Source organism: Psammomys obesus, unplaced genomic scaffold, assembly GCF_907164565.1.
Source record: "Psammomys obesus unplaced genomic scaffold, mPsaObe1.curated_primary_1811, whole genome shotgun sequence".
In the NCBI taxonomy this organism is placed as follows: Eukaryota; Metazoa; Chordata; class Mammalia; order Rodentia; family Muridae; genus Psammomys; species Psammomys obesus.
Window position 1 is genome coordinate 2606714 of NW_026590859.1, and position 18742 is coordinate 2625455.

At 51.3% G+C, this 18742-nt stretch overlaps 1 protein-coding gene across 1 annotated transcript in view; it reads right to left on the reverse strand.

Moving 5' to 3' along the window:
- Nucleotides 1-18742, reverse strand: part of Kcnh1 (potassium voltage-gated channel subfamily H member 1) — a 265929-nt gene that overhangs the window by 69573 nt on the left and 177614 nt on the right. Inside the window, exons 9-10 of the mRNA XM_055609189.1 lie at nucleotides 9345-9544; nucleotides 3751-4003 (exon numbers count right to left, since the gene is read on the reverse strand). Coding sequence (XP_055465164.1) covers nucleotides 3751-4003; nucleotides 9345-9544 — 453 coding nt within the window. The remainder of the gene's footprint in view (nucleotides 1-3750; nucleotides 4004-9344; nucleotides 9545-18742) is intronic.

The following is an 18742-nucleotide window of genomic DNA, read 5'->3' on the forward strand; positions in this document are numbered from 1 at the left end:
TGGACGTGTGTACAGACCAGCAAGGGTGATCAGACTCCTTGGACTGGACACGCAGGTGCTCCTCTATCTATGGACAGTAATGATAAGGAAGTGATCGTGAACTGTGGCAGGAGAGAGTGATGCAGATACAGAGCTCACTTACGACATTCTCCAAAAAATAAAAAATAAAGAGCTACAGGCAACTAGTAACTGCTGAGAGAGGGGGAATTCGTCTTTGCCAGGAATGAGCCATTGATTGGTTATCAAATACCAAGAAATGCATGTGGGCAGGCATCACTGAGCGAGCGCAGCAGGTTGTATTTCTATAGGTTCGTTTGTTCACATGTAACAGCAATGGTTAAAGGCCACGAAGGGGGCGTTTGACAGGAGAAGTGACAAGAGCGAGGGGTTTAATGAAAGAAGAGGAATGGCTTAAATTATAAATAAATGAATTTAAGGAAATTATAATTTATACTTATACATTATAAATAAATGAATGGAAGGAAAAAATGCACATATGAAAAGCAAAAAGACTTAAACTTGAGAAGCCAGTAGGCTATTTCTAAGAGAATTACGGAGGGAAATAAGGAGGATGTCATAGCAAAGTTAAGGCAGAGGAAGGATCGTAAGAGAATGCCACCATGAGTACTGCTCACAGGACGGTGTGCTTTCAGTCAGAGAGGCTGCCATGGCTCGTGGGACCACACTTCCTAATTGCAACCTTTGATTGTCTCCAGAAACCGATCTACGAAGTCAGACTTCGTTAGTGAGAGAGAACAGACCTCTAGCAGATTTCCTAAGTGGGGCGAGTGCTGAGCTTTCCATGTCACCCTGTGCTCGCCACTCGGCAATCAGCATTTTACACTGTGGCTGCTGCACAGGAAGTCTGCAAAGTTTTTGTGAGGAGGGATTCTATTTTGGGCCCATGCTACGTGCCCACACAGTCACGAATACTGACCCTTCTCCTTGTTCTTGGATTCTGCACTAACGTTGAACAGAGGGTGGTTGCGGGATCGGAGGGAGGAACCGAATCAGCAGGCTGTAAGTGAGTGGACTGTAAGGGGGACCAGGGGCCGAGGGCCTGGGCAGTGGCCCACAGCCTCCTGCTGGAGCACTGGCATACTTCCCTTCCTTAGCGGAGCACCGGCACATAGCACTGCCCAGTCGCTACTTGTCCCGCAGGCTCCAGAGAAGCACCTTCCTTTCCTCATAACGGTCACCGTGCAGAACGGCAGCCATCACTGTACAGAACATCGGCCGTCACCATGCAGAACGGCAGCGTCTGCAGGATGGCTCCGGGTTCAGCTCAGGGCTGGGGTGAGGTTTGCTCTGCTGCAGCACTCTGCTAGTGACAGCACCTGTTCAACAACTCTGGGTGAGAATAAATGAACGGGCAACAGAGGACAACGGAGGTCTAGGCCCATGTGATGCTCAAACCGTCTGTGGAAGTAGACTGCAGTGCAACAAGCGAAAGTTATTCTAAGGAGAAATAAATGTTTTAAAAGGCCCAAGTGTACGTTTCCCAGGAACAAAGAGCTTGGAATGCTGTGTGCCTCTCAGCCCAGAGGACAGGTTGACTCAAAGAACTTGTCATATCCTTTTATAGAGCAAGAGTTTCTTGGCCAGTTACTTATGATCTGGAGCCTGGACCTACTTTGGGGTCCCAAGCCGGCTCTTGAGAAGCATCGAGAAGGCTTTTTCTAGCCTGGACATCTTGAGAACAACTAACACTTCTAATCTAAAGCTGCTGAGCTATCTTTGAAGCCCAACCACACCACTAACTGGAGCAGGCAGGATGCCCAGAGGGCTAGATTTGGAGAAACAGTTACCAGTCAAATCAGCCAGGCTATGAGGCTGCTGCCTTGTCAGAAGCCTTTGTATGGGGGCAGGGGGCAGGCATGGTCTTTGCCCTTCTCATTTCCCCTCCAGGCCATCCCCCTACAGTTCGGGTGTCTGTGACAGGGCATTAAAAATTCCTCATCAGGACTACAGAGGCAGACAGTGCTGAGCCTCACAGTGCATTTCCTGGAAGGGCAAATAATGAGTGATCTAAGCAGAAACCGTGTAAGATGCTTGCAGGAAAAGGGTTACCTTAAATCCAATTCAAAGGATTGCTCCACAGTGGTTCTTAGCTGTGCAAGAATCCTGGCGAATTTAAAGGCAGAGGTAAGAACCCCTCCTTCAGATACCCTCCAGCAATGTCTTCACCGTTCCAGTGTCTGGCCCACAACCTCACTTCTCTGAGAGGAGGGAGTGAGGGACAGCAAGGACTAAGCTGCCGGGCACCACGGTACCCAGTGGGCAGGACACACTAGCCGGACCCAGAGTCAACAGGCTCGCTCACCATTTTCCAGCAGGTGCTGAAGGACTGGGAACCACCCTGGGTTACCCTGAGCACAATGCAGCAAGGGGCCAAGTCATCAAGGGGCCCCAGGAACAAGGAAGCCGTGTCGCAGGTACTGCCAAATCAGACAGGAACAAAATATCTGTGAAGATTTCATCCACCTCCACATGCTGACCTCCTCACTCGGACGTTGCTGTAACTACATCTCAGCCTCCTCTGGTTTCTGAGACGTCGATCACACACTCAACCTAAACACCCACCCACAGTGCGCACAGGACCCTGGCATTCCGCCAGTCTGAATGCTGGGCAGAATAGGGAGGAAAAAGACTGGTACAGGCCAGAGAGAAGTCAGAGGTTGCTAGGTGGGACTCCAGGGGTCTCAGCCACTGCGAAGACATTCATTTCCTCATTTCCCAGGACTACTGTGAGGGCTGAAGGAGGATCCATCTGCACAGTACTGGGCTCCAAGCAGAGGCCCACACGTGGTGGCTCGGCTGGTGACTGCTCGTCTGTCCCTTACAAACGTGTCCATTGAGGAGCTCCCCCACAGCTGTCTCAGAAAGTTTCCCCAAGGCCACTGACGGTCAGCCTCCCAGATGCCATCTTGTCCCTGTTCTTCCTCCCATGATTCTAGTTTCTGTGTGTGCTCAATAGTCTCCCTGTTCTCACATGAGAAATGCTATCATCCCCAGGGACCCCTCCCTCTCCCAACAGCAAACTCTCTCTGGATCCTTTTGGTTCTCCTTTGCACATGCCTCACAGTGATGCTCTTCTCTTCATCCGCCCTCTCCTTAGTTCACTAAACACCTGGATAGCCCGTCTCTAACCTGCTTCCCCGACCACTGCGATCAAAGTCCACCTGCTGTCCTTCAAACCTGACAGTGTCCCTTCCCCGCTCTCGGTTCACCACTGCTCACCCTCCTCCCTGACCAAGCAAAATCTACATCCTTTAATGTGGTCCCTGGAGCCTATGGTCCAGCACAGGCTGCCTCTCCCACTATGACCCTTCCCATACTCCCGACACCCACATCACCTTCGTGAACCACGCCTGTCTCCGTCACATGGGCTGACCCATCTCTTTTTGGATTCCAGTTTTCACCCTGCTCTGTGCTAACTCGTTTTCAATTTTTTGGCTTCTTCTTAGGTATCATTTTATCCAAGACGCCTTCCTACTTGAATCCTGAATCAGATGGCCCTTCTGATATGTTCCACACGATTATTTGTTCATCTCTCCCAGTAGCCTGCAGCCCCCTTTGAGAAGACGACCCCAATGCCTTAATCGTCAGTTGGTCTAAATGGGCACTCCAACATCTGCTGGACGGATGAGGGGTGCTGGAGGTGAGCCCGCCCAAGGAGCGACCTCTGGTTAAACGAGGCGTCAGTGGCTAAGACAGACCCGGGTGTGACAGCAAGAGTGCAGCACGTACCTAGGATGGCCACCACCTCGTCATCCTGGATCACCTCCAGGGAGCCCGAGACCACGAAGCAGAGGCTGTCCACACTCTCCCCAGCGTGATAGATGAGGTCCCCCGGGGCGCAGTGCACCGTCTGGAACTCCATGGCCAAGGCCCGCAGGCAGCCATCGCTGGCCAGCCGGAAGGCGGGGTGTTCCTTGAACACTTTGCGATTCAGGTGCACGCAAATGTCAGCTCGCATGTCCTTGGGGCAGATCTGCAGGACCTGGTCAGACAAGGAAGAGACAGAGTGAGGTCCATTCCACAGCCTCCTTCTCTTGGTACCCCAGGCATGGGGCAGCACCCACGAGGCCAGACTGAACTCCTGTGAGTGAGTGCCCTCGGGAAGACAGGCAGTGCCTGGATTCTAGAACATTATGCTGAAAGCTCTGGGTATAGGTCTGGAAATCAGGGCTAGGAGTGTATCAGGCGTAAGAAAGGCCTCTGAGGATATGGCATTTGAACTGACAGCTTTAGAATGTGTCAAAAATGGACCTTGTGGAAATAGAACATTCCAGCAGGAGAGCGAACATGAAGGCTCTGTGTTCTGGGCAACAGTCCACCAGGTCAAGGGGAGGCCTAGAAGACACCCCCCAGAGAAAACACTGAGCCTCAAGGCCAGGAACACAGACTGGTGGACTGATGTCAGCTGAGAATCCAGAGTGGGATTAGAGAGCTCTCACCCTGGGTGGCAACAGAAGAGTCAAAAGGAAAGGTGAGGGATGCGAGGACTGGGCTGGTTCAGTGTAGCCAGCAAGAAGTAGCCATGTTCAGATTACAAGCACAAACAAGGAAATCATTACACACACACACACACACACACACACACACACACTTGTATTTATATAAGGGTAGAGCACGCCATTTTGACATGCACATAATACATGAACAAAGCAATCAGTCTACCCCTTTAAATATTTGTCATTTGTTTATGCTGAGAATGTACTAAACACTCTCTTCTGGCATTTGGAAATACACAGATTTGGTTAACAGATACAAAACACATAACACATCAGACTAGATTCTGTGCTCTGATTATACAGCAGGCAGGCTTGCTGATGGCGTGAATACAGGATGGTCTTCAAGGAGATGCATTTCCATGAGAACTGTCCACGATCAAGCCAGTAAAAATTCCAGCACAGATGTGAGAGGGTTCCTGAGACCCCGACCCTTAGACAAGGAGCTACTGGCACTTGACGGATGCTGGGGAAAGGAGACATACTTTTCTTTGGGATGCGGCATTGGTAGGTAGCCCATGCCCTGGGGAATGGCCTCACCACCCATTTATACATGGTCATTACTAGTTAGACTCAGTGGGATGATGATGATGGTGGTGATGATGGATGATGGTGGTGGTGATGGATGAAGGTGGTGGTGATGGATGATGGTGGTGGTGATGATGATAATTATGATGACAACAACAGACATGAAGTTGATAGAGACAGGTTAGTGGAGCCCAGAGACAGTTATAAGGAGGTAGTTAATGTAGATAAGATAAAAAATATTATGCACACGTATTAATCTTCAAAGAATGAATATACTTTACAAAAATGAGATACGTAAAGTCACATTTTCCTGACTATGCTTGCTGTCTGCCAGGCACAGCTCAGCAAGTTACCAATCTGGTTAGTATTTGTTTGTTTGCCAAGTGTCCATGGTGTTCCAGGTACCATTCTAGGCTCTAAGGTCCAGTAGTTAAAAAACATCTAGACAAAGATCCCTTCCCTTATGGAATTTTCTGTCTAGCAGAAGAAGGCAAATGACAAGCAAAAGAAATAAATTGTAGCAGCAATTGCTGAGGACGATGAGGAGGACATGAAGGACAGAGAACCACGCCTTTACATTTGAAAGCTTTTAGTTACATCAGTTCAGATGAGAAAGCTGAGGACGGGGAAGCCCCGAAGTTTCCGGCCAGGAAATGGCAGATTTGGGCTTTCACACCAGGTAGCTTGGCATCCGAGCCTAGTTAACGCCTCACCAACCCTACGCCAGGCAGTTGTGCAAAGCCATTTCACTTGCAGCATCCCTGCCACACCCATGCCACGAGGAGGCTTCGCACATGCCAGACCACCACTCTGCCATCTGAGCCGGGTCCCCAGCCCTGACTTGCACCATCAAAAAACACACGAGGAACTGCAGGCCATGCGGATCTCATTCCTCTAAATAACTGAAAATTTTCCCAGATTTTCAGAGCAAAGAATAGTTCTCAGAGCAAGAAACACTTCTGTGGACGGAGTGTCAGCAAGAAACCACTGCACAGCTTTCTACAGAAAGCATCAGGGAACACAGCAGGACTCCTTCTGGGGGACTTTTCTGGAGAAATCAGGGCTATTTTTAAAATCATTTTTCCCATTCTGTTCCGTGACCCAGGTAGGGGTTGCAGAATAGAGCGTGACCATTCAGCGGCTACTTCCTGGGATGCTGTGAACCTTCCAGCCCCGTTCCTGTCTCACGCCAGCCACTCGCCTCTGCCTCAGGGGCTTCTCCACAGGCCCCTCCCTCAGTTCTTGCCTCAGATGGCTTCAGTCCTACCTTTGGTGTGCACATGAAGATGGAGCAGTGGAAGAGGTCACATGACTGAAAACCCAGCGCCTTAACTACTCCGTGCCTCATTTTTCCTGCACAGTAGAGACGACCAGCACTGACTCTAAAGCTAAGGGAAGTTGCATGTCTGAGAAACAACCCTTCTCTGGTGACCCTGCATTTCTGTTCTGGGTTGTAAGGTGGCCGGGGTGAGTGTCTCTCTTGGAGAGCGGGTGGAGGAGTGTGGAGGCACAAAGCCTAAGCCAAGAGATCGTGACAAACAAGACTGCTGCAAAAGGGTTTTCTCCGTGCGGATCGCAGGGGTGGGGACACACGTGTCTTGTCCAACAGTGCCCCAAAGCAGAAGCAAGGTTAGTTCTCCTGCTGAGTCACATTTAAATATTTGCCTCCCTGAGGTAGGCTCCTGAACGAGGCCTGGGCCAGGGCTTCCATTTTCAGGACACTGATTCCAGGGCCCACGGAGAGGCCGGAGCAGGGGGGAGGCTGGCTGCAGAGGAGCGGTGGCCAACTCTGGGCTGTGCGGCACCTCCATAGCCTTCGTCTGCACACTCTACACCGGGCAGGCGGGAGGGAGCCGCACCCTCTCCCCGAGGGCACACACATGCCTATGGCTGCTGCCTTCACTGCCTGGCTTTGAAATGACACTCTTGAGTTGTGGCTATAGAGAGGCCTCGCTGGGCTGTGCATTGCAGCTCGAGATTGAGACTCTGGACCCCGTCCTGCTTTCAGCGTGTACCGCCTGTGTGGACTTGAACGACGCTTAGCTCCTGTGCCAAGTCTCCCTTTCCCTGTGTGGGATTGTGTGAACTTTCCCATGCTGTTGGTGTCGAAGCGTCTGGTGCCTGGGCACTTGTGCACCCTTATTTAAGCCATTCTACAGAGCTTTCCTGGACCAGGGGGTTATGGCTAGCCCAAAGGCCACAAGGCCATGTGGTCTTAAGGGTCCTCTTACTTCAATATGCCCCTGATGGTGACGTGGGACCTGGGGCAGGACAGCACATGATGTGCTCAAGGTCACTGGGTAGGTGCTGGGGGGAGGAGGGAAGCGGGGACTGCAGGGTTGGCTCTCTCCTCCTCCTTCCCGAGGCCGGGCTCCACTGTGAGATGCCAGGGCATGGACCAGGAACTGGGTAGATCCCAAAGCCCTCCAGGAGGTGGGCAGGGCGGGAATCAGTGCTGATGGTACAGTGTCCCACACAGTGCCTCCACCCATCCCGGAAGGGACGGGGACAGGGCAGGGCTTTTCCCAGAGATCGGGATCTACAGAGCCATCCGGTGCCTGGGAAAAAGGAGCTCCAGGGCAGAGATCAAAGTTCTTTCTGCCCCATCAGCTGCCAGGAACCCACAGCACCAGCAGGGATTGTTGCCAGTGCTAGGCAGAGACAAGGGGCGCAGCTGGGGCAGAGAGCAGGCAGAGCCAGGAGCCAGGCAGAGCCAGCCCACGCCCTGCCCATCCAGGAAGCGTGAGCCTCAGCCTTCTCCCGGAGCACGCCTTCCATCCAGAAGAGGCAGAGCCTGCGGGATGGATGGCTCAGTGGCGTTAAAGCCAAGCTTGAGGACCTGACTCCAACCCGACCCACATGGTAGGGAAGAACATGACATAGCACACATAAACATACAAACATGCACGCACGTACACACGTACCCAGTAAAATGTAGTTTTAAAAAGACAAAAGGCGGAAAATAATGAAAAGGGACAAATTTTGGAAGTAGATGAAAACGGGGTCCAGATCCTGGTGTCCCCCAGGCCAGGGGAAGCAAAAGCAATGAACCAGGCCTGGTCCTCCTTCCCCTTCAACAGAGCTTCCGGCCACACCTTCCCCAGGCGGGGGTGAAGCCACACAGGCACAGTGGGCAACAGTCACGCAAACTTTCACTGGGTCTTTCTGCTTCCGCGTTTGCCACGTAGCCCAGGCTGGCCTGAGACTCACAGCTGTCCTCCCTCCACCTCAAGTCGGCACCACTGCACCTGGCAAAATGCTTGTTCTCAGTGCATGCTCCAGGATTGGTAGCGGGTGCTGTGGAGGTTTTATCACGACTCACAGCCAGACAGACCCACAGCCATGGGCCTGTAGAGTGGAGTCGACAGAACGGCGCATCTCCTTAAGACTGCCAGTGCTCCCGTGTCTGTCCAAGTGCAGCAGCGGCTCTCAACCTTCCTGTGCTGTGACCCTTAATCAGCTCCTCGTGCGGGGGTGACCCCCAGCCCTAACATCACTTTTGTTGCTCCTTCGTAACTGTAATTTTGCTACTGTTACGAACTGTCATGTAAATATCTGTGTGTTCCGGTGCGCTTATGTGACCCCTGTGTAAGGGTCATTCAACCACCCAAAGGGTCACAAACCACAGGTTGAGAGCTGCTGAGACAGAGGAAGACAGGAATGTGGTGGCAGATCCCAAAGCCAGACCAATCTGGATTTCAACGTGTCCAGGGGTATTTTTGCCACCAGCACGCCCGGAGTGGAGAGATGGGCATGACACTGAGGGGAGTGGAATCGGAGGAGTGGGGGAACAAAGATAACCCCTAAACAAGCCCTCTGTACCTCCATACTGCTCTTTTTATGCTTTACCGATGTGAACCTGAAGAACGCAAGTGTGAGAGCTGAGAGGAGGCGTGGGAAGGTCGGGTACTATCTCTCTGTGTTGCACAGACTTGTGTCAGTGCTGCCTGCACCTGTCAGGCACGCTCTCACCAGGGTAATTACCGACCCTGTCCATCACGGGCCAATGATGGTGGTCAGCGGCCTAAAGACAAGACTGGCAAGCACAGGTCCACCTGGGAACCTGGGGCAAAGGAAACAGCCCTCCAGTCCAGGATCTTCACTTTTTCAGCCCCGAGACAGCAGGACTCTGCTCCCCTCACTCCAGGAGACACGCTGTGTCTCTGAGTGCTTAAACGATGGTTCCTCATTTCTGGTCCCCAGTAAAGACAGCAGAGAGGCCACCAGAAGCCCCGGAACCCACGTGCCCCCGAGAGTCCTGAGCCCTGCCCGCCAGGGAAAGCCGAGCCGCCCCCTCCTCACCTTCTCTGTGTCGATGCCTCGGGACATGGACCAGGTGGACACGATGTAGTCCATGACGCGCTCGCTCAGCCCTTTGGGCACCTGGTAGAGCTTCAGGAAGTCCCGGACGCTGTTGAGCATCTCGTGGTACCTGTTGGTGTTGGCGTACATCTGCTGGAAAATGGTTGTCACGTTCCCAAAGATGGTGGCGTACAGAAGAGCTGGAGACAAACAAGAAACAGCGCGCTGAGTGCTGTGAGCCAAACTCTGGAGCGCACAACCCCTCAGAGAAGGCCCACGCTGGAGCTGCGCTCCCTGCTAGAGAATCCAGACCTCAGGGAGCCTCACACCTCAAGCCAAAGAGTCTGGAGCAGGAGGCAACGAAGACCAATGTGTGTGCTGTCCCCATGCTGGACATGGTGTTTTAGCTCATCAACAGAAACCCTAAGACACATGTGGTACACTCTTCAGAAGGGTAGAACTCACCATTTTAAAACCTGCTTTCAGATTTGTGAGCATTCTCGTGTCTTCAAAAGAGCAATCCTGCCAGTCCTTCTCCATGCTCTCCCGTCTCCCCTACCACACTCACTCACTTCCGGTCTCTGCGAACTCACACATGCTAGACGTTTTATGTAACCATACAGAGTGTCCCTGTGACAGCTCCCTTCACATCCCTGGCATTTCCTTCCTCTCGCTGCCCCATCATGTGGGCTGCCCACACTTCATCTGCCCATGCATCAGCCAACGGCCATTTCTGATTCCATCTTTCCTTTTTTACTTTTTGGCTGTTGTGCTTATGAAGCACTGTGAGCACTTGTGGGTGGGTATTTGAGTGAACACACATGTCATTCAACCTGGCATGTGCTGGGACTGACACTGCGGTCATACGTGACTGTGTTCAACTTGCTGACAACGCCCAGCTGTTTTCTGAAGCGGCTCCTCCTGGTTCTGGAGAGACGGCTCAGCAGTTCAGAGGGCACACCGCTCTCTGAGGACCCTGGTTCCATTCCCTCCTGTAGGATTGTTCACAACATCCCAAAACTCCAGACCCAGGGCATCCAGTGCCCTCTTCTGATCTCCACAGGCAGCTGCACACACACACACACACACACACACACATACACACACACACGTCTGTACATAACTAAAATATAAAAATAGTTGGTGTGGTGGCCTTAACCCAGCATGAGGTGAGAGAGGTGGATCTTTATGAATTCTAAGACAACCTGGCTTGTGTAGCGAGTTCCAGGCCAGCCAGGGCTATACAGTGAGACCTGTCTAAAGCTAACAACATGATATCATATCTGTCTAGTCAGCTTGGCCTGTGAGGATGTCTCTATGAGGTTCTTAATCAAATTAACTGCTGTGTGAAGTCCAAGGAGGGCAGCACTATTCCCTAGGCAGGGAGCCAAGGCTGTGGAAGAGCAGAGAAATTAACGTTAGCACAGCCAGTGAGCGTGTTTGTGGGCATCCATTCTCTCTGCTCTGGACTGTGGATACGACACAGCCAGCTGTCTGAAGCTCTTGCCTTGACTTCATCCATTGATGGCCTGTGGTCTGAAGGCCAAGATGAACCCATTTCTCTTCTAAGTGGCCTTTGTCAAGTCCGTTGTCACAGCAACAGAGATGATACTACACCGTCACCCTAGTGAACGTGGACCGAGGCCTCAATGTGGAGTTTACTATCTTCGCACAAAGGCTGATGCCACTGGGCGCACCCCCAAGTGTCTCCTGGACAAATAACCCCTCAACCTCTGTCTACTTTCTGTGTGTTTGCTTTGTCTTTTTACACACTGGATGCTCCTCCGCTCACCTGTGTTCTACAGATACTTTCACGCCTCATACGGGCTACCTTAACTTCTTCCTTCTTCTTTTTCCAAATGAGCGTGTGTACATCCGTGGGTTCAGAGGTCAACGTCTGACATCCTTATCACTCTACACATGTAAAAAGCTTTCATCTTGTGTAGGGGTTGTGGGAAAGTCAAAAGTTAACCTTTGGGGTCACTTCTCTCCTTCCTCATGCCCACCCTTGGGTCTGATGCCAGGTTTTTATGCTGTGCAGTAGGGGCCTTTACCTACAGAGAAACCTTGCCAGCCTGTTTGGGGGACAGGGTCTCTCACTGAGCCTAGAGCTCACTGTTTTGGCTCAAATGACTAGACAGATGCCAAGCCCCAGAGATCCCCGTCTCTGCCTTCCTAGCACGGAAACTACAGACACTACCACAGCAGGCGGGTGCCAGGGAGCCAGGCGGAAGTCCTCATGCTGATGTGATAACATTTCGCTACTTTACAGTATCATTTGTAGCAAGAAGGGTTTAGCTTTGATGATACTAATTCATCTATTTTTCTTTTGTATTCTTTTTCTTCTGGTTTCTTACATTCAGCACAGCTTGTGTGTTTATATATTGTTGTGTATATAAATATTGTGTTTTCCTTCCCCTGAAAAGGGAAACACACTTTATTTGGAAATAGGTAGATATCAGCCGGCATTGTGAAGACGGGGGATGGATTCCAGACACCTTTGGCTTAGTTTTGCTCCTTGTCACACCTTCTATAGCTAGAACACGGGCAACCGCCATGGAGCACATGGCTCGTGGTGCTGCGGTACACAGTACATCCATGTTCAGAACACGGAGCCATTGGGTCACCAGAGCGCTTCCTCCCGGAACCCCTGCACAGCCACGCCCCTTCCCCCGGCAACCACGCCCTTTTCTTCACCCCGATTCTCTTTTCACAGATGAGGCATAAATGTGTGGCCTGCTGGGGTTGGCGCTTCCCTCACCAGAGGCTGGTAAGGCGCTATAAACAGCCCTTTGGCTGAGGAGGCCTCTTCCTCTGCACAGACACCACCACAACCACCCTTTCAATTTAAGGCTTAGGAAACAAACTAAGGACAGGAAAGCACGGGAGGGAAAAGCTTGGAGCCTGAGGTCAGGAAAGGAGCAAAAACTACCTGCCCCCCACTGGGGGCTGAAAGGTGCACCTCTCCTCTCACTTTTTGTAAAGGAAGCGAGGGACATGTGCCTTCAAGTCCGCCCCTGCCTGCTGCCTTCTGATCCTCATGTTTGTGTGAATGATCGTCAGTCTTCCATATCAGAAACAGACGGAAACCCTTAGCTGCTACCCATGTCAGCACAGGGCCCAGAAAATGGATGCCGAGTTTTATGTGACTGGGTGGGAGTTGTCAGCTGGGAGTTCAGGGCTGGTCACCTGGTTGGGTCACTGTTGGAGAACACACAGTTTTGGATTAAGGTACCTGACCTGCTCTGTGGTATTCTGTGTATCATGCTAGCTTCCTGTTTTCTTTCAGAAAATGTTGTCAAAGTGTGGGGACATGAATGCTATGTTCTGAGCCGTAGGCTTGGCCTCGTCACCTATGGCCTCTTCTGGAGTAACTCTCAGCAGTCAGAAGGAAGATCTGCTTACCGGCTGAGGCAAATTTTCATGATGCACCCCTTTGTTCCCCCTCTTCCTCCTGCCTCTTCTCCCCACCCCAGCTCAGCCACCCTTCCACCCCAAGGATCCTAGCACCATAAGGAAGCACACAGCAAGAACACCTGATAGCTGCCTATTTTTACTTCGTTTCATTTTCCCAGAAGATTCCTGTTACATAATTTTCTCATTTAATGAAACCGCCATCCTTCTCATCAGGGGAAAAACACTTCTGAATACAGAAGGGCTGAAGAGTATGAAGAGAATGGAGATGGGGGAGAGAGAGGCCTGGGAGCCAGACTTGCTCCTTCATGTAACCTGCTCCACAGAACAGTAATTCTTCTGGACCAGCTACCTTTCTATTGCGGTGATAACACACTGTGGCCGAGGCAGTTTAAAGAACGGAGAGTTTGTGCCCATGGGTCCAGATAAGAGGGCAACCCCATCATGGCGGGAGGCGTGACAGTAGGCAGGCATGGTGGCTGGAGCAACAGCGCCATAAACTTTCAAAGCCCCACCTCCAATGACATGGCCACACCTCCAATGACATGGCCATACCTCCAATGACATGGCCCCACCTCCAATGACATGGCCACACCTCTTAAGCCTCCAAACTAGTGCCACCAACTGGAAACAAAGTGTTCCAGTGTCTGAGCCTATGGTTTAGTTACCAGTCAGACCACATCTGGTTTTGCTAACGCTGTCTTCTGTCTTGGCTACCGACATTGCTTCTGTTCCTGCTGGTATGGTGTTCTTGTGGAATGTATACATTTACCCTTGTCCATTCAAATCCTGACTTCTCTGCCCCGCTCTCTGGTTTCAATCTGGACAGTGCATTGTGATGCTTAGTGTAAGCATCACCTGTCTCAAGTTTGTGTAAACATGCCACCATTTGTTCTCTGTGTTGCCAATAAAACAACCAGCCACTGCTGAGCAATGGAGAGAACAGAGTGGGACATCCTGGTCCAGAGCGGAGGAGAAAGAAATGAGTAGGTGGAGAGATCTGAGAGGAGAGGACCTGGAAACACCAGGAGAGATGAACTGGACCCAAGATATGACTAAAAAGCAAGGATAATGTAGGAAATCTGAATGGGAGGACGCTATGCGGGCTTGGAAGTTTAGGATGGAGTAACTATTGCCCAGCATTGTACTCTAGGTTAATTACATAAATCCTAGTCTCTGTGTGGTGAATTTGGGTATACAGCTGGTTTAAGAACAACTGCTGTTTAGCTAAAAGATAAATCAATATTAAATATTAATAATCATCGACATTTTCCTTCTAGTTTGGGAAAAGGGCAGAATCCTATCTGTAAATCTCAGTATCTATGCGTAAATGAGTAGCAGTCATGAGGACAGAAGTAAGTAACTGCTCACTGCCTGCCAGCAGGTTCATCTGATGGAGAGGAGGTCGCCCAGGAGAACAGAGTACAGAGGCTCTGCCTCTGAGTCTCAGGCCCACTGCTGGCCTATGGCAGCCACTGCCCTCTCGAAACGCCTTCATATATTATGGGGTTCCTAACTACTGAGAGAAGAGGGGCTTACTGTGGCCACCCTGAAATGCACTATATAAATTAGGCTGTCCTCGAGCATATGATCCCTGGTCAGTCTCTCAAGTGCCATGATGGCTACTTTACATCACACACCTGGCTCAGTTTTAATTTTAATAAATAGGCTAACGTCCATAAGTACCTGCGGCAGGACGCCGGGCCCGTTCGGCATTGAGCTGTAGTTAACAGCAGGACTGTCTGTCTACGGACCTGGTAATGATGCCTCAGAAACCAAACCATCCGGGATTTTAATTCAACCAACACTGAGTATTCAGCTGTGTTGTTCCTAGTCCTGAGAGGCAACCCAGTCGAGGGACCATAGTGGGCTCTGAGGAGAAGTGGCCTTTCCTGGCCATCTCTGATTCACATGAAAACGTTTCCCATGGACTCACATGTTTGAACACTTCCATTTGGGAAGGCTGTGGAAGCCAGGAGAGCGTTGCTGGAAGAGCTGGGTCGGTGAGCACCGGGAGGAGTTATATTCCGCCCCACTTGCTGCAGGTGCGGCACAGACGCCTCAGGTGCCTGCCGCCACCGTGTCCACACCATGGTGGACTGTAACCCCTCAAACTGTAAGCCAGGATAAAGCCTTCCTCCCCAAGCTGCTGCTTATCAAGAGTTTTGTCGAAGTGATAAGAAAAGGAACTAGTAGAGTTTCCTTGTTCGTGATGATAACATCAGTGACTCTGCAAGGCAAATGCCAGAGCAATACCTGTTCCACAATTACCCTTAGTAATCATTTCTCTACTTCCCGGTGTTCATAGCTGTCCCTCACGCCCAGAGCCTGCCCCGTGGGTCCTGGCTATAATCTATCTGCCTTCCAGCGGTATGCTGGCCTGTACTTTTCTTCACATATACTCTCTGGTTTGCAGAAATTACAGTCATTTTAGGGGCTTCTTCCTCTGCATTCACTAGTAGCTTAATAAATGCTGTAGATAAGTGACTGAAAGGTCATCTCTAAGAGGTTAGCTTGTGTGTGTTCAAATGGACCAGCGGAGCCATATTACCCAGGTCTCTGGGAGGAATGCAGACATTTGCTCCCATCCCAGAGCTACTGGGTCTCTGAATTAAGGCTCAGGATGGTCCTTTCTTGGACTTTTCAGGCAGCTTGGAGTGTGCTAAGTCTAAGAAGCTCTGCCCTGTACACATGAGCCCGCTGTTTCACTGGTGAACTGAGAGCAATGGCCATGCCAAGCAGGAAGATGGATCATCAGAGGGAAGACCCTGGGCATAGACAGGGCCTCAGCTAACTTCACTCCACTGGACAGGATGGAGTCAGAACCCCACTGCAGGCAACACCCCATGAGCCCGACTCGGTGGCCTTGACTACGTCAAGGTTTCAAGCTCCAGGTTTCCTGCCAGCTTTGGCCTCTCACATCTCCACCTGCCCCGCTGCTGCCCAGGTCAGAAAGTGACTCTCAAGGTGGAGACTATAAAATACACCTATTCCCCTATTTATAGCAAGAAAGCCCTGAAAGCTCGCCTAACACCATGCTAAATATAGCACAAAGCCTGTATACCTCAGACTCCACTGCACTGGGGAATGTCACTTACCAAGCATGGTTCTTATCGGGAGACAGAAGGTCATTTCAGCCACTGCCGAATGGGACAATGGTGCCCACAGTATTATAACTCATCAACCTACACTGCACCATTTTGCTAACCAGCGTTTTAATAGCTCTGCAGACCAAAGAAACAACTCCCACAGGCAAGTACTTCCTCAAGGAACTAAGGTGGTCAAACCCAGCTGCAAGGGGCTCATCCCCTGCCGGCTGAGTCCTCGGTCCCGGGTGGGCCCTTGGTTACAGGACACATGCTGAACGGTAGCTGCCAGGAAGGCCTGCAGGCCCATACCCTGCCTCACGCTGATGAGAGCGGAGGTTGCGCCAGTGAGTCATCAGGGAGAGGCTAATTAACAACGCCACTCAGAACACTTCTGAAGCGTTTAAACAGAGGATCTCCACGCACACCTTCCAATGGCAGCTAAACTCTCACAGAACCTGGACTTTCCCTCCCACCTCTCAAAACTAAGACAGAGCGGGAGACTTCTCAGAAGACTCGTCCTCTCCCTGACCGCCGGAACCCGGATATCACAGTGATTGGGTGATGGCAGATAATGAAGTGCCTCGCCCACTCTTAGTGAGAGAGAGAAGTTAGATCACTTTGTAGCTGAGGAGCCAGGCTGTGACTTTGTGCACTGACAGCCTTCGCGTCTCGGGTTTCAGAGCCCCATGTAATCGCTAAGTGGCGCTGCGGGTCATAGTGCCCATTTTCACACTATCACCCAGAGGTGACCTCTGACCTCTCACAATGCTGGGTAGCAGGGGTCTGTAAACCTGTCACATCTCACAGAGCCCCTCTCTCTTCATGAGCCCAACTCCATTGGTGTAACACTGTGAGACAGGAGACTGCCCCCTTTGGACACAGGGAGTCACAGCAATCCAGTGAGTGCAAGAAGAAATGTGGTAACATCTCCTTACATCTGGGTGTCTGAGTCCCTGGAGCCTTCTGAGCCTCACCCGGCTCACCTGCATGCTCCACCTGAACCACAGCTGTGGCTCTTGAAGCACCAGCTGGAGCAGGTAAGCCTGTCCACACAGGAGAGTCAAGGGCTTGGGCACCTATGGACCAACCAGTGTTGGAGGAAACCCCGATACCCTGACACACCTGCCAGGAAGTCTCCTCTCCTGGGACTACCCCTGACGTGCTGGCACCAGGTTTACAGATGCTCAAATCAGCCTTGCTAGCTCAATATGCTGACATACAGTATGTGCCCCGATGTGCAACACAGGCAAAGGCAAACCACAAACCCGCCTTCAGATGGCATCAGAAGTCAAGATGACTATTCAAGAACAGAAGAGAAGGGAGAGAGATGTCTGGATAGAGGATACCGATACTGAGTCAGATCAGCCCAAACATTCTGCCTGGACAAAGCTGGAACACAAAGCCGGGACAGGGGCTGCACCCCCACAGGAGAGGCGCTCAGCAGAGGCCAGACTCAGCCAACTACCAAGACCCGTGGGTGGCTGTGTCCACTTCTCTCCACAGAAAGAGTCCTGGGAACCGCCTGCCTGGCCAAGAGTCAGGAGGGATGAGCTTCTGTTTGGAACACCCCACATGCTGTGGGCCTTTCTGTATCGGCAGTGGCAGGACAGAAAGGGACCAGGATGAACAGAGGAGTGAGGAGAGGGAGGCAAGGGGAGACAGGGAGGGGAGAGAAGAGACTCAATGGGAAGGGAAGGGAAGGGAAGGGAAGGGAAGGGAAGGGAAGGGAAGGGAAGGGAAGGGAAGGGAAGGGAAGGGAAGGGAAGGGAAGGGAAGGGGGAGAGGAATGGAGAGCAGAGGTGAGTAGGGGTCAGTGCATGATGCTCCTCTAAGACTTCAGGAACCCCATGGTCTGGGAGACCACAGGGATCACTTGAACCATGACAAGTGGTGAGATCACATCAAGGAGCATCTCTCTGATGCCATTTAGAGGCTGAATGGACAAAGGCCACCGAGGTGTGGAGTTGGGACTCAACTTTGAGTTCTGACAAATGACAATGTGTGTGTGGTAGCCAGGCATGGAGGCTGAGCTAGCAAGGCCCATTTAAACATCTGTAGGCTTCCCCACAGACCTGGTGCCAACGTGTTGGGGGTAGTCCTAGGAGAAGAGACTGCACCCTCACAGGACCTATATGACAGAGGGCGCTCTCCTGAAGGCACAGCCTTACTGCTTTGTTCCCTCCATTCTTGAGATCATTGCAGATGTGACCTCCGACCTAGCACCCCTGGACACAATGCTGCTCTGCTCATGGCCCCCGGGGAGGTCCTCATTCTAACAGCCAGGCTAAGGCTAAGTTCAAGCACTCCTAGGGTCATTGGTGACCTGTTGGAGCCCTTGTACTTTTTTTTTTTTCTAAGACAGAATGTCAGATACATAATGGATTTAATCTGTGGTTTCTGCTTCCACTGTTAAAAGCTTCAAACTGACCCAACTTCCTGAGCTTTTGAGGTATCTTTCAATTTAATTCAACACACAATAAGTTTTATAAAGATATTTGCATGGAGGACAGTCTACCAAGTCACTTGAGTGTTTGAGAGCTCAAGATGGGAGGCTGGAAGTCTAGTCTTGGGTCATAGGTTCATCTTCATTTCATGCCTTACAAATGGCTCCTCTAAGACATATATATGTAAAGAGGCCAAGACCACACAGTTCCCAAGAGGACAATTCTTCCAATTCCTTTCCAACCTTGGACTTTAACTCTGTCCAAGAAGATCTTCTGAGACAGTTGGCCCCTGGATCTGATGGCATCTTCGTTAGGGTTTCTATTGCTGTGAAGAGACACCATGGCCACAGCAACTTTTACAAAGGAAAGCACTTAATTGGGGCTGGCTTACAGTCCACTGTCATCCTGGAGGGAAACATGGTGGTAACCATGGCGGTATGTAGGCAGGCAC